Source organism: Chlamydotis macqueenii, chromosome 2, assembly GCF_036417535.1.
Source record: "Chlamydotis macqueenii isolate bChlMac1 chromosome 2, bChlMac1.mat, whole genome shotgun sequence".
NCBI lineage: Eukaryota > Metazoa > Chordata > Aves > Otidiformes > Otididae > Chlamydotis > Chlamydotis macqueenii.
In genome coordinates, this window is record NC_141557.1 from 19,411,280 (window position 1) to 19,428,464 (window position 17,185).

The following is a 17,185-nucleotide window of genomic DNA, read 5'->3' on the forward strand; positions in this document are numbered from 1 at the left end:
GGACAGCAAAGGAGGGGTGAAAACAAAAACAAACAAACAAACAAACAAAAAACAAAACAAAAAACCCCAAACATCATCACCACCTGACAACCCACATAGCCCATCCAGCGCGGCGATCACGGAACAGAACTGGGAGCGATCTTGGAACAATCCCATGAGAGAAAAAGAGAAAAAGAGCAAGAGAGCTGCCCCATCAGCCAACTCCCACTTACATACTAAGCACAACATTTACAGCACAGAATATCTTCTCAGGCCAGTCTGAGTCAGCTGTATTAGCTATACTTTCCCAGCTTCTTGCACCTGCACATTAGTGAAACCTGGGAAGCTGAAAAAGTCCTTGATCTAATCAAATATCAAGATTTCTAGCAAACTTCAAGTCACAGAAAAAAAAAGCTGGAACTTGCAAAGGAAGCCACAACATTAACTATTTCTAGAAGATCCACATCAAAACACTTCCAGTGCAGGAGAATGTGAGCAGCTAGCAGAAAAAATAGCAGACACATTGGCTCAACATGCTGTTATAAAGTCCCTGCAAGTATTCCCTGAAGATTTTACAGGTATTATGACCTGAAAAAAAAACACACTATGTCCAGTCAAAGTAACCTAGAAAAAAAAAAACCCACAAAAAACACAAAAAACCCCAAAACAACAAAAACCACACACATAAACCACAGCAACTTGGTTTTTTGCACTGCTGAGACAAAGAAAACTGAAATAGAGCCTCATGCTCACACCACTTGAAAGTTTCTTCAAATTCAACTTCAAAGTTTTGTTAATGTGAGTAAAAATCCATGCATGTATTTTGACAAAACATGACCTGAAATATGACAGTGGTGAAAATCTAAGCAAACTAAGAAAAAAATATGGTAAATATTGATAAGGTTTTACTATGCAGGTAATTCTGTAGTCAGTAATTCAAGATTTTTTTTTTTCTACCAGTGTGTTGCTAAAAAAAAAAAAAAAAAAGATCTGCCAAAACCACATCCTTTTATTATTTCAGTCATAAATTTAGATTTAGAAGTAGAACCACATCGCAATGCACACTCTCTTCTGCATTACCAGATGAAGATGGAACTATTCACCTTCACCATTAACCAGATCTAAAGATATCCTTTAGAAGATTATCCAAGAACAATGGAAATGAACATCCATCGAAAGTGGAAGTGAGCTTAAAAACCAAGTCAAACATTAAGGAGACTATCAGTCTGAAGACTGACACTTGTTATTCAATTTCCTGTCACTGTTAAATAGAGCTCCTTCATATAACATGAATTTGGGCAATAAATTTTTAATTACAATTTTTTTGTAACGATTCTGAATAATACAAAACCAAGTCCACCCACACTCACAGAAAAGTCTATTAAGTTGTTGTTGTACATGATGTGTGCAAGTGAGCAGTTTTGTATGTGTTCTGAAGTCTAAAAAAGGGATAAAGCAAATTGCATTATTGTGTCACTGTCTGTTATCACCCTATGTTGAATTTAGATGACATATTTTCTATAGACCACTATTAATCTAGCAGTAATAAAAACATAAATTAATAAGCATTATAAATTTTAAAAAATTACAATATGTAACATTAAATTGTTAAGAAGACTACATCAGCAACAGAAATTAGTAGTCAGTTATGCTCTTTGTACTCTCACAGGAAGATTCCCAGGTGGATGACAAGATATTCTGCCTCACAGTGGGCATGACCACCAGTACTAGTGAAATGTGTCAACAAAAGGTGTCAGTTATTTAATAAAGAGAAAAAAGATATAACAGGTTTTGAAACATAAAAAATCAGATGCACTTCTTTATCAGCACACTTGCTAAAATTTCTACTCCTGATTTTCTTTCCCATCTAGTCACAAAGGCTATATAAAAAATCTCTAATGGAAAACTAGAGCAAAGGAAGCTGCATGGAAACAGCCTTCCCAATGGAGAGGTTTCAGTATGTATCCCAAAACCAATGATAAACAGGAATAGGAAAGTGCATGTACAAATGCACCTGAAGATGTTTCGTCATTGGACCCTAATATCTCCAGTTTATCACCTGTTATTTATTATTCATTGCTTCAGGAACAAGAATTCCTTCATGGTTTTCAGCAAAAATTAAATTTATCAGAAAGTGCTACTGTTAAGCAGATGTGCCACATAATTTGCAACGACAAATCCACTTACTTTTTTCTCCTTCTCATGATGTTTATCCTGAGAGTGAGAGGAAGAATCACTTAAACTTTGATCATATGACCTATTAGATCCCCGTTTGCTCTTTTTCTAAAAAGAGAAAATATATTTATGGATAGACACAAGGAACCGTTTGAATAAATAAAAAGTATAAAGCATTTCAACTGATAAGATGCCTTACTGCTTGAAGAAAAAAAAAACATCTTCAGTTCCTGAAAAAACAACAAATTACTAGCACTAATAAAATTAACAAGACTATTCAAAGTATACCAGGAAGAAAGCCTATCCCTTATATCAACTTTTACACCTCCCAGAAATTTGCAAAACATGCTTTCCACAAAGAAACGAGATATGCCACTTTTCAAAGGTTAAAAGATGCTAGACACATTTTCAGGTTTTCACAACATAAAACAGAAAAGATGCTGCTCAAATGAGCATTACATGAAGCCACAGTGCTAGCACTGTCACATGCTTGAAATGTATTGTGAGGTGGCTCTTTTATGGCTTCATGATTTATTATTTAAGTGACCTGTCTGCAATATTTTCATTTAAACGGTTTAAAAAATAGGATACAGAATACTATGGTCATGTATGCATTTCCAAGTGGCAGACATAATGGCCTGTATTTCTGTGATGTTTGAGAGCCTAGTATGGGACTGCAATACTTTATGCTAGACTAGTGTTCAAAATGTTTGTTATTTCATAACTGAGGTAGCACCATAAAGACACCTCAGGTCAGTGCTCTGCCAACCAAAGTTTTCAGTGGTATAGTAGATATATGCCACCCACCACCTTCAGTAGTAAATACTAAACACATGGCATCAACAGTCACAATAATCCTAAAGAAATACTAAAATACTTAAATGATCTTGCCAGTCTTTACTGGTTCTACCACTATAGTTTTGTAGTGGAAAACTAACTATTTACGTGTCATATAGAGTGTTATCTCTTTATCATTAAACTTGCTTTTAAAATAAACATATATGTTCTCAATCATAGCAGAACTGGAACATTAAAATAAAATGCATAATAGTGCAAGAGCTTGCCTTCACTGCTAAGTATTGGACCATTTTTGTTCTTTTTGTATACTTAGCTCAAAATAATTTTAAAAAAAAATCTTAGCTTAGTAAGGGCCTAGAAAGCCCTAACTTATCTTCATTATGAAGCAAATTCATCAATATTCACAAGAGCACAGAGCTAACCTCACCAAGCTTATCTTCTAGAAAGCTAAAACAGTTCATTGGCCCTGTGTTTTTACCTCACTGCAACCTTCTCAAAAGCCACCCAAGTATTCACCTTTTTCAGCAGTGAAAACAAGTAATCAGCAAGTTTAACTATTACTTACAGAAGTATCTGAACTTAAGTTTATGTATTTTTATTTTAATAGTTTAATATTCATAAATAACATTTTTTAAACACCAAGAAGTCCTTCAAGTCCCCACACACACACACACGTATAGAGAAACAGGTATCTGGAACTGTCAAAGTGGTAAGAAGCGATAGGAAAGACTCCAGAGGTCTGATCCAAAACCTACTGAAGTAATTTAGATATTTCTAAGTTTTCTGTTTGCTTTTTAAAAATCAAACCTCAAGTCACTTCCTTGAGGTTGTGCTTCAGAGAATTTACAGGCAGGAAATATCCACTGGCTATGTGGCGAGAGACAGAACAAAAGAAAAAACACTTTTTTTTTTTAAAAAAGAAAAAAAAGTGTAACAGAAGCAAAAAGAAAAGGAGGGCTTCTTTATTCTGTGATATACAGGATAACAAGTAATATTTTCTAGATTATTCCAAAATGGACTAAATACCCAGAAGCCAATTAATCAAATAGCAAAAGGAAACATTACAGGAACTTCATGAAAAAAAAAAAAAAACACTAAATGTGCATGCTATTTGTGGCAGAGGGGAAAAACCCACACATCTAGAAAGTAACCACTTATTAGAAACATTTTCAGCTAGTACTTCTGTAATTGTGATTAAAATATTGTTTTAATGAAATACAGTCTACTTTCTGAGGTACATTAAAATATTATTTTTAGTGCTAATAGCAATTCAGACTGAAAAAATAAGTCAGTGACATCTTTTTATAGATTTTAACAAATACATACCAGTTTACTAAAATGGTATTTACAGTAGCCACAGTATTGGACGTTATCTGCACCATTTCCTTCTTCTTCACAAAGAAGTCCTGCAAACTGTGCACTAAAAATAAACCAAACAACATTCAACGAAAGCAATTTTACATCAGCTTGTACCACAATATCACAGCTGATAATGTACAGATACTTACATCTGCATTTAACAAAAGAGGTTTCCACACAAGTGACTTCTAGTGGCATGCGAGCACATAGCCAACCCTTGCAGTTCAGTGAAAAACATATATAGTTTACACTTTGGCTGGATGCCTTTTCATAGTCTTTAAGGCACTCATACAAGCTCATAGCTTGAAAATCTAAATTTATTACGCAGCTTCTCACACAATAAATAAAACAAGCAATTTACAATGATTCTTAGCTCAAATTCAAGCCAAAACTTCTCTACGGAAAGAACATTTTTTAACAAAACCATTCTGTAGATCCAAAGAAGAAATTTTTCTGAAGTTGCACACATCCTTCCTTGCTTTGCCAGGAAAACTACACTTTTTCCTTTTAAACAGAACTTCAATGACATAATAAATCAAACTATATTTACTGATTTAAAAGACTGTGGCGGGTTAATTTCTTTTAAAAATAACAAGACTTACGAGTTTCCTTGCTTGGGCTAATTACTACCTTATTCTACTACATTTTTTCAAATAAAATTTGCTTTTCACCATTTGTAATGTTGCTTTATTTTCTTTATCAAAACCAATGTAGACATTGAAAAATCAAATATTCCATTTCATTTTCCATATCATTTTAATTAGCACAATAATGCAATGTTACAGTCAAAATTATGCATGGGAGTATTTAAATGAAAGAACAATATAAAAGGCAGCTTATTTTTATTGCTTTTTAAAATCACTTTACCCTCATGTACACATTATGCTCTTGGGCAACCCAGAAATACTGCTTCCTAAATACATGCACACCTACAGCAGATGCCAACTACAGAAAACATTTAACAGGATCTCTTCAAGCAAAGATTTGTCATTCTAAGCTCGCCATAAAAAAAACAGATGATCTCAAGTTCATTCTTCCTTAGACATTAGTTTTGTTAGTCCAAAATTGATACAACTCACCCTGGATCTCTGCCTTTTGTAGTTTTCACATTTTTCTTATTTTTTTAATATATTACAGAAGCTTTTCAATATCCTCAGTAACAGTACTCACTGGCTAGATATCATTTTATATACATACCTGGGTTTTTTAGAATTAAAAAATTCTAAAAATTGGCAAGATAAGTATTTTAATTTTGAACTCAATTCTCATGTCCTTTAAAGCATTTACTGAAAACAGGGGTTTAGAAGAAAGATGAACAGGACTCTTGTATGCATTCACATGCTTGAAATAAGAGACTTTTCCATCTAAATACTCTGATGTATTTTTTTCACATTTGTAAGTAACCTCTTTACATGGTATGCACGCTTTGAGGAACACAATCCATTTCCACCATAAAAAGAAACTCGACATTGATCACATCCAATGAAAAATCTACACCTAAGAAAGACTAAAATCTGCTAGATAGTCAAGTAATTAAGAGGGAAAAAAATAAGAGTTGCCAAGAAATCAGCACCTAAACTACAGAATTATATCCTTTAAGATCTACACAAGATATTCAAAATATAATTTGATTACACTGAAGAAAGTACATTTAAATAATTTAAGTAGGTCTGCAAATACCATTTCCCTGACTGAGCTTGTCATGAAGAAGCATACTGGGGTACTCATAAAACAGATGGGTAAATCCACATATTATGTAGCTAGACAATCTGTGTAAATGTGCTATCTATCTATTGCAAAATAGCTTCAGCTGCATTTGGAAAAAAAGCAAATAATGCCTGTAAATTTTGGGGTGGAACTCCTTTTGCCTCCTTTTAGCTGCTGACATGGTTTAATCTAATTATCCAGCCTTTTTTTAGAAGTCCATAAAGTGAGACAAGCAACTCCTGAATGCAAGCAAATCTAAATATCTTACAGTGGAATGAATAAGATGGTGAACATCTAATGGTTTTCTCCAATAGCTATACTTGAAACCTAAATGAATAGTTCAGGATAGATGTTTACCATTTAGATAAAACCAGTGAGCTGAATTACCCTCAAATGTTTGGAAATCTGTACCGAAGGGGTGAGTCTAGTGCGTTTTTATGTATAGCTCAATATTTTTTCCCGCTGATTTACCAAAAGTAAACATCAAATCAGTTCGCAAGCAAACAAATTATGTCTTCCCATTCCCATCTTGAATAAAGTATCACCTAAGAAAAATAATGTAGGACAAAAAAAAACCACTAAACCTTATTCACAGGAGCAGATAGCATTTAATACAACCCAAGGGAGTATTATTAGATAGCTTTTGCAGCTCACAGCAATGTCTATGCTGCCACTACCATATCGTTAGTAAATTCTATTATAATAAAGCTAGATATTTCTACACAAACCATTTTACTGTACTTCTTTACTCAGAAATACAATAGATAAAGAGTTTATTCACTACATTGTGTGCATTGGCTCTTTCTGGAACATGAGATGTTAAATAATAAAATATACTTACCACGTTACATGAAAAGCTTGTCGACATCCATGTTTATTACATGTCATACAAGCACCAGTGGCTGCTTTACTTTCTCTGCCTTGTTCATCACAAATATAGCACGTCTATCAAAGAGATGACAAAAAGAATCAAAAATCTCTCTCATTATTCAATAGTTTTTTTTTTCTTTAACACGTGGCCAATAAATATGAATACATGCTGTATGGAAGCTCATTGTTACATTAGACATCACTACAACCCAGCATTTCAGAAGGAAACATCATGCAAAACTAAATCTCTTCCCATTTTTTACTGCCCTAATTACTGAAATGCCATTTAGAGAGATTCTATCATATCACATTTATGTACAAAATTTAACAATTTAACAATAGATTCTTAATGAAAGAATCCTCCAGCACTGGGCAATCAAGTGTCTGTTTTTAAACGAGAGAGAATCTTATTGAGGTAACAAACATCAACAACACACTGCTACCTCTGTAGAAATCCCATTACAAGATCTTAGATGAGGAAAGAGAAACTTTTTTTTCTGCCCCAAAAAATTGTCTACACTTCAACTTTAACTGACTTATTGCAATTGTATCATAACCTCCCTTTCGTGAGGCAGAGAATGAGTAAAATAATAAATAAAAACATCAACCACAAGCAGTAGAAAATACAATTTAAGAAAAATGGACCAAGACACCACTGAAGTTTAAAAAAAAAAAAAAAAAAGATACAATACGAAAACAGTATTACTTAGAAAGACAGGAAAATCAATGGAATTCTCAGAACAGAACAGCCTTTTATAGAGGTATTTAGACCAACACTTAACAAGAGACATCAGCTAACTAAAGTATTTTTGTTAACATGCGAGACTCGAGGGAAATTAAGTCATTCTTGTATGGATTCCACAATACTTTTTAAAAGCATTAAACCCAATAGCTAATATATCCTAAAATCATACCCTATATCCTAACATTTGAAGGATCTGAAAGGGGATAATCCTACTTAATTCTTTGCCTTGCTCCCTTTGTACACCAAGGTACTGCATACAGATAATTCAGTTATTTGACAGGGTCTGAGACTGGTTGCTTTTTAGCTTTCCATACCACGACCTAACACATTTAGATTTTTAGGAACAAACAAGGTGATGATCTATCAATCTCATCTGAGTAACTGTACTAAGCGTAAGTAACTTCAAAGGTAAGGTACCTCTATAAAAAGAGAGTTCAACAGACCCCATAAAACTCAAGCTCCAGTTACTGTTCTGTTTTTTCAGAGTTTTGCCTTAAGATCTGTATTTTTTTTCTTCATTGAAGCTCAAAAAGAAAAGCACTCTAAGTATTCAATTTAGTAAAGATGTAGGCCTTTTTCAACACTACATACTACATTTAGGGTCTGTGTTTCAGGACTCCTTAAACCAATTTACAGCAAAATGACTGAAAAATGATAACAAATGACCGGCTACATTACAAAGAAGTTTAAACATAAGATGGTGGACTGCCTATCCAGTTTAACAAGCTCAACGAATCTCTATCTTTCCTACAATAGTCATGAGAAGTATAAAACCTGTTTCTTAATCTTCCATATGAAACAAGGCCCAAGAAGGTTCATCTTCCCATTCCAGCATGGATGGTAAGTTCTTTCTAAAGCTGAGCTTCTCATACTTCTGCCTTCTCTTAGACACACAAACAGTTCCAGATGCCCGAGAACCTTTATCTTTTTTTCACAAAGCAGAAAACTGAACACTTGCACGCATTTGTAAATCCATGCAATTGCTACACCTCCTCTGAAACCTCTGGAATGTGGAAGTGTAAAATTGTGTCGCACCACCTATAGCAGTGCTGCTCTTCAGAGCTCTTAAGGGAAGAGAGGACTTAAGACTTCTCCCAAACTCATTGGAAAATAAGCAAAACATTAGACAAAGCTTTCAACTCAGCAATGAAATTTTACTCAAAAACCACAACAAATATCCTACTTTCTTTAATGGCAAAATATACATTTTGCAAAGCTGGCTTTTTGTTCCTGACAATAATTTTTTCTTCGAAATTTTAAAATACAAACTTTCTTTGCAAAAGCAAAGACAGAAAGGAAGATGAGCCAAGAAAAACCCTTATAAAACAAAATGTAATTTAGTTTACTCTACTTGTAACAGCTACTCACGAGAATTCCCTGCTTACAGAATCAAACCTAGGAGTTGTACAGAAATTTCTCAATGTTGCAGCAAGTACTGAAATAAGACTAACAGCCTTTACCACTAGGCAGACCAAGAAACTCCAAATGCACTTATTTTTTAATCAGTGCTTAAAAGAGATTCCTAAAAGTAGTAATTATATTCAATTACCACATACTTTCAAATGAACCTGAAAGAGACAAATAAAGCTCACATAAAATATATAGAGATTATCCATGCATAACTATCCAAGGCATAACACATGTCTTCTAAATAGGAGAGCAAATACTAGTCCATTTCTTTTCGGAAGCAACTGTGTAAGAAGAGCCTTCCTGTTAGTTAGCCCACTAATCAAGTAATTCAGTGGATTCATTCTGTAAAGAGATGGTTTTTATCCCAGAAGCAGGTAAACTTCATGGGAATAGCAGCCAAACACCTTTACATTGACAAGGTTCCTGCTTGGTGTCTGCTGTGTTCCTTCTTGCATTTAAGATTACTGCATTTTTCAATATTGCGTATTTTGCTGTGGTCAATAAAGAAACAAGTGCACAGAAAAAATGCATAAATCACTATCTCTTGGTAGAATTCCAACAATGTTTATTTTCATTTTAAAGCCTACAGTATATGTTTTCCCTTATAGTAATTTTCATTGACCTGTATTTTCCTTCAATTCCACATACCATATGCCTTTTATATGGAAATGGAATATATGGCATATGGAATCATTACAGGTTTACTTTTGTTCACAATATGCAACAAGTGTTTTAAGAACTGTTTGCCACATCTACTTCTCACAAAAAAAAAAAAAAAAAAAAAAAAAGCTTTTCTTTGCAATTTCCTCCCAAATAGATAAAGTCAGAGTAAAATGCTTTACAAAGTTCCTGATCTAAAAAATCTATGCTCTAAATAAACACAATTTATACTGAATAGCAAGGGGAAAGGGGAGGTGAAGTTAATGCAGGCTACTTGAAAAGGGCATTAGTCATTGTATTGGCTCTGGGTTATTGCTCAAAACCAGCCTACTTGGGAACTGGAGGCAGTTTAGCCACAGCAGTACCAAATTCAGCACTAGCTACAGATTTCTCAAAAAAGCTGGGAGAGTCTCCAGTCAGCGACTGCCTCTTAAATTCCATGCTGTTACAACCAGACTGCTGTTAGCACTGAAGTTAGGTTGGTTTCACGAGGTTTGCTGCAGCAACTGCATTACAGGCATTTCTTTGATGCCCCTGAAATCTACAACCGCTATCTCCCTGAACCAAATGGACCAAAAGAAGACAGAAAAAAATAGGTTCTACAAAAAGAGAAGGGGAAAAAAAATTTGCAGGCTAGGGATGTGACCCTAAATCTTGAAATTTCTGATATAGGTCTCATTATGTTTTACAATATATTGTAGTGACCTCTGTAAGAGTAGTTTTAGGCTGACTGTTATCACAAAAAATAGGCCTGAATGAGAACACTCACTAAAAATGGAGAAAATTAAAATCTAGACACCATCAGGAACTTTATCTACATGACCTGTATGGCACTTCTAACTACCTAGCAAGCAAAAAAATCATAGTAACTACAGATCAACAAAATGCAAATGGGAATTTTAGCAGTAAAAAAAACTATACATTGTATAATTGTAAGAAAAACAGTTCAAGAAATAAGAAACTTCAGTTACAACAAAAAGAAATTAAAGATTAAAGACACAGACCCACAAAGGACTTTGTGAATAACTAATATTAAAAGACACAGGTTACATTTTTTGAAGTTACAAAGATTTACCCATCAAGTATCAATTACCACCAGTGGAATGGTGCAAGATAAAACAAAACCAAAAGCGTTTCACAAAATTTTTGAGGTACATTAGGGAAGAATCACTACCAATGAAAAAGCACTATCACTACTACTTGAGGGAAAATGAGAGAACAGATGTGTTGTTAGAGAGAGAGAAAATAAAGTCATCTGTCACAGGAAATCTGTACTGCTTTGCATTCAAGCACAAAAAATTTTATTAGTTTTGCACTTAATCGCACTGGTGCATGTTCTTGCCAACGCAGAAAAATGCCAATAGTGAGGAGCCAATACAGATGCTCACATAGTACATAATGATAAAGCATGAGAAGAACCTAGATTTTTTTACTCCTGGCTTTTCAGATTCACTGGTAAATAAGATGGGCAAAACATACTGGCAGCAATTGTGAGAATGTGAAACAGACAAAGAAAGGACCAAAGTATGAAAAAAGAACAAGAAAACAGAAGGAGAGCGCACAAATCCCAAATGTGAATAGAGGTAAAAAAAAAGCCAAAAATGGGAGGTCATGGAAACAATGTGAACAGGACTGGTTTCCCTGTAGGACGAGCACCAGAGGTGATACATTTCCTTTTTTTCTTTCTTTTATAACATAGTCTATTCCTCTTCTACCCCAGCATCCACAAATCACCATAAAATAAAGAAAGAGAGGTAAAAAGAACACAGGAAAAATGTGTAATAAAACTAACCAGAAATTCAGATAGTTTGCTGCTTACAGAAGGGAAAATACAAAAATGCAAAGAAGTAGTTAAGTCTAGTGGCTAAGAGATAGCACACGTGAAACAAGTAGAAAAATGCAAGTATCAATACAGAACATTAATGTTACTTTTACATTGCTTTGCTTTTTTCCTTTTTTTTTTTTTTTTTTAAATAAAGCCTCACCACACTTTATAAAACATTCCATCTTACTGACACTTATTTAGGTGCAGTTCTTCTACAAGCAAATAATCCCACTAAAGTGAATACTGTTTACAAAGGCAAAAGTCTGCAAACTTTTGCCTTAATATATTAGCATAGCTTTACTTCCTAAACGAAATGTTTATTAACATCATATCAATACTTAAAACAGTAGGACTTAGTGGTAATTAATAATAACACTTCATATAAGCTGTAATAATATTTTAACCTATGGGAAATATTTCACATTCCTTTCAAAATAAACTGTTATTCAAAGATCGCGATATTTTTAATTAACAAAACAGTTCCTAATCTGTAAAAGAATAATGAGACATGGCAGATAACTTTACAGTTTAATTTAATAATATAGCTTTCTTAATTCTTCAATTTATCATAAAGCCATGGCAGAAAACATACAGCATTACTGCATACACTTATGAATTTTATATAAAGTGCATTCTAAGAAGTATAGTTTTAGATTATTAAAGCTGACAAGTTTTAAAATAAATACATTCGGTATAGATAAAAAGACATATAATTATACCTTATTATAACGATCATGAGGAACAGACTGCAACACGATAGGTTCCATTGTAGCAACATTTGCAAACTGCACCTCGGGAATGTACAGAGCACAAACCACATGAGCCCAACCTACAAAAAGTTACAATTGTATTTAATTTTAATATTTTCTAGAAGCTCAAAGGACATTTCCATTATAGTACAAAGATTATTTTACAACACTTCTTTCCATGGACAATTTCAACTGTTTAGAATATTACAGACATAAGTTACTTAAGTCATGTTTACATTTCATTTTATATTATCCAAAGTTTAGATGAGCTGTAACACATTTTTTAATTTATTCAGTGGAGAATTTATACAAATAACACTCCATGAAATCCAAATACTAATGATTTACACAAACAGTGACACACAAACTGAATAAACAGGTTATATCTTTAAATTTCTTGAATTAACCTAAGTCATTGTGTAAAAGCTATGGAAACTCCTGCAAAAGGGAAATATCATCTGAACAAACTAGTATTCATGCAAGCATTACCATCGTACAAGACTTCTGTGCATACTCTTTATTTAAACAGAGCCATTCTAACCTGACTAGACTCCTGTATTCTTTCTATAGAAAGAAATTCCAACACACACACCCCCACCACCCCTCTTATCAAATATCTTCTTTTCCTTCTTTAAAGGTGTGGCCAACTCTTTTTTTTAATAGGAATACCAACTCCTACATACAGTCCTGTTCTAACTCATTAACTTGGGGCCATCAATAAAAGCTCAGTTAGTTACCATATTGTGCGTTAACAACACTTCAGAAAGTAAACACTCCTAATTGTCTGACATTTGGTTGGATGGGGACGGGGGGGAATTCAACTCAATTCAGAAAGAAATCTATTAATTTTAGGCCTTCTTTCAACAGTAACATCCTGAGTTGTTGGTTTGTCTCAGTGGAGGACAGTTTCCTGTCCTGTAAATTTAGCAGAAGCTCCTATATAGTTAACTCAACATACTAATATACTGTCGCTAATAATAGAATTACAAGAGTAACATCACACAGTACTGAGCTACTGCATCTGAAAGTCAATTTGGTGTGGCTAATCACTTAGCATGAATTCTGTTCTTCCCCAAGAGGAAAAATAAAGTTTTTTATGTTTTTGTCAAAAGATCTTCAGTACATCTTAAAAATAATTGTATTTTCCTCCTGCACAGGCTTACTTCTATGCAAATATTAAGGACATAAAATGACAGGCTTACATAATTAGATAATATAGCACATTATTAGAGTAGGTAAAGAGTAAATTATCATTGTGCAAGTGCATCCTATAATGAAAAAATAAACAAAACCAAAAAAACAAACCCTACACCATACTGCATCACTGTAGACCTTTTTGAGTTTTGTCTTCATACCTTGGAATTTCTCTTTTTAACTACTCTGCTCAATCGAAAGGTTCTTAGTTTCTTCATCCAACTGTACTTTGACTCTTAAATTGACCTAAATGTAAAGTTGTACTTAAAGCAGTACTGTTGAAATTTTGGAATAGTATTTAGTATCTGGAATTGTGTATGTGTTTTTTATTATTTTCTTAAAGCACAAATCTTCTAGTTGTTTTAAATCTATTGGTGACCCCCTGCCCCATTTACCAAATTAGTAGTTATAATTTGTACAGAAAATTAAAAGCACACACACAACTCTTACAGTTAACATTCATAGTCAACATAACACGTATCATTCTAGTATTTCATCTGCAACTACATGTACTATCTGTGCTTCTTCATCATTTTATTCACAAATAGTTTGTGGAACTATCCCACACAGAAAAAGTATGAGACTGATAAAAGAGTAGGGAAAAGAAAGTATAAACTGACAACTTGAGCTGCTTTTAAAAACAGTTCCAACAGACCATTTAAAAATTACCATTAACAGACTGAAAAAAATATAAAAATCATGGTCTTTCTTTGTTCTCTCCTCTACTTGAAATATCTTCAGGGAATAAGTATTTATAAGGACTTTTCTAACACTTGCAAACTGCCCTAAGCCAGAGCCATCTTACTAAAGACAGATAAATAAATGTTAACATGGTGTAAATGGTAAGTATTTATCTTTAAATCTCCTCTCAAAAAAATAACTCATATAGAAGTTTCAAAGGAAAATTAACTCCATCCTAGTTGAAACCAGGACATAACTAAAGAATTTTTACTACAAGGAATAGTTTCAGAAGTAACTTTAACTGAATACTACTCCATTACTACCAAAAATACTAAACATAGCCAGAAACAAACATTAATATATGCCGATTTCCAAATATAGAGGGCACATCCAAGATAGCTGTGGGCAATAGCACATGTTTCTCTTTCATGACAACAAAAACAGTATCTATATAATGAAACAAATGAAGTAACACAGTACTAACACACTTTTTTATCAAGGGATCAACAAGTGTCCAGGGAACTGAGGACCAGGGGCCTTTTCCACTGCTTTCCATCTGATATCTTTAGATAATCTGACCTTTCTGAAAAATCACACCCTCTCCAATAAAAGTTAACCATAGGGGAGGTTGCAGAACCCTTATGTTGCCAGTCTCAAATGCCTACATCATAAAAAAAGTAACTTCAGCACCAGCTTCCACTAGGAGTCAGAGACCCTGTACATAACTGCTTAAACATTCTTTTGTCCAAAGTTTCACCAATGAAGAAACATAAAATTGTCAGAGAGCAAAACCCAGCTCATGTGGAAGAACTGAAAGAGACAGGTTCAGCAGCTCTCCTTGAAGAAAGAATACGGAAGACTCTTTTCCATAACAAGTGTGGTGAAGGACTGGTTGCCTAAAGGTGCTGTTGAATCTCCATCTTTGGAGAACTCAGGAAGGTCTGCAGACTTATCCATAAAACTTGCCAACTTAAGGCAGGTCAAAAAGATTCCATTTCATCATATAAGGACCAGACAGTAGCAGAGGAAAACAGAAAAGGAAGCAACCATCCATCATCTTTTTCCTAAGCATCAAAAGACTAGTCACTTTTGCTATGAAGAGTAAGCACTGAAGGAACATCATCTACAGCCAAACAAAGTAACTGCGATAGTGCTCCTCTGTCTCACTGATGGAAGAACAAGCTACAAGCATACAAATAGGCTTTACTTTTAATGTTTTCCCCAACGGAGAGTGCTCTTGACTAAGTAACACAGTAAGAAAATGCCTCCCCCACCCTCCACTGCCACTTCCTTCTCTTTTAGACAAATACTCTCAGACAGAAAATAGTGCACAGAATCCCAACAGAATAAAAGTACCTATTGCCATGTTCAGAGTTGAGTGCTTTTGTCTATTGTTTCTTACTGGATGACAACTGCTTACTTTGTCTGCAGAGATAACGAAACATCCTAGAGAGACAGTCATGCAGACTGTACACATAGCTGATAAGAGAAGCAAGCATTTGTAAGGGTTTATGATACTTAAGACCACATTAAAATATGTATGTTTCAATTAACTCTATCTAAGGATAAAGACTGCGCTGTAAACTTCCTATTCAAAACATTTGCTACATTATTCTTGGGCAACTATCAACTTCCTCAGCAATTACATATCTTTTTCTTCCCTCTCCCCCCCAAAAAAAAATACATCATTAAATCCAGTCCTTTTGAACTTTCATGTTTAAAGTGTGCTTAAGTGTGAAAAATACTGTTGAGCTATGTTTTAGAGTTTAACAAAAAACCCAGCAGTACTAGGACGCATTCAATAATATTTAAAACATTCTCACTAGTTTCTGTTGAAGTTGAAATTAATTTACCACCATTCCTCTTCACCCAAAACACTGCACAGAAATAGCAATAAGATACTCTGACTTTTCTTAACTGTCCTCCAAACTTAGCCACTCATGCCATCTTTCAGATCACTTTCATTTCAAGTGAGTTTTTTAAAAAACATCTGTACAGACTACATCCTTTACTATTTAAATCACTGAAAAGCTTCCATTCACTTTGGCTGTCCATGGTTTGCATCCAAACAACTGACCACAGATTTACTACTTGCTTATTTTAACTTATAAAATTTACAGTAATTACTAACAAACTCTTACTATTGCCACTGAACTGCTTACAATTTACTTTTGCTTTCATCTCCTTTTCAGGACAACTTGTGGGGGGCAGGGGCACAAATGTTTTTCTAAGTGCAGGTACTGTCATCTTGCAAAACGTTCTTAAAATTTTCCCTATCTTCAGAATTTTCTTTTTTTTTTTTTTTTTTAATTTGACTTACTATTTCTTAATATTTGAGAACATGGCCATTTTATGTACATGCTTTCTCAATAACAATATTTTTACTAGATGCTTACTTATTTTAAAATAAACTTAGGCTTTAGCTCAAACCCAAGAAATTAAGAAATGTACTATAAGGATTCAAATCAGCCATTAAGTTTGCTTGTTTCTGTGTATTCTTATCAGAACTGTTTTTTCTGAAACTGCTGAAAAGAAAACTCACAGCAGGCTACCATGGGCTTGCAGATTCACCATCTCTTTTGCTTTGAACCACCCAATAGTCAACAACAATCAATGCCTCCATCCAGAAATTGTAAAATGCCATTAGTTTTTTGTTATTACCCAATAGAAACACTTTACTGGTGACAGCCAAACTGAAATTAAAAATATTTACTTCAACTCTGCTTTCAAGTCAAATAATTTTGGGAAATGCTGCTTACCTTTCAAAAAAAAAAAAAAAAAAATCCACTGTGCTTCTAAGATAACATCACACAAGTACAGCTAAGACACTTCCCTTTGAAGAGATCTTAGGAAACAACTTCAATGAACATTAAAACAACATCAAAACCACATATAAACCAACTCCAAGATCTACTTCGATAACAATAATAACGAAAACAGTTTTCTCCAGTATCAGAAACTGGAAATTCAAGCTGAGAAGCCTTCAAAGTTTAAATACATCTTATGAAACTCCCAGCTCTTCACTTGAGTCCT

The 17,185-nt window shown here is 33.9% G+C and overlaps 1 protein-coding gene across 5 annotated transcripts in view; it reads right to left on the reverse strand.

Moving 5' to 3' along the window:
* Positions 1–17,185, reverse strand: part of MLLT10 (MLLT10 histone lysine methyltransferase DOT1L cofactor) — a 129,400-nt gene that overhangs the window by 81,741 nt on the left and 30,474 nt on the right. For 4 of the 5 annotated variants that reach the window (XM_086742178.1, XM_086742177.1, XM_086742180.1 and 1 more), the window contains 4 exons: positions 12,248–12,357; positions 6,860–6,963; positions 4,279–4,372; positions 2,167–2,262 (listed from right to left, as the gene is read on the reverse strand). In XM_086742178.1, coding sequence (XP_086598304.1) covers positions 2,167–2,262; positions 4,279–4,372; positions 6,860–6,963; positions 12,248–12,357 — 404 coding nt within the window. The remainder of the gene's footprint in view (positions 1–2,166; positions 2,263–4,278; positions 4,373–6,859; positions 6,964–12,247; positions 12,358–17,185) is intronic. The other variant, XM_086742179.1, reaches the window with a different exon arrangement.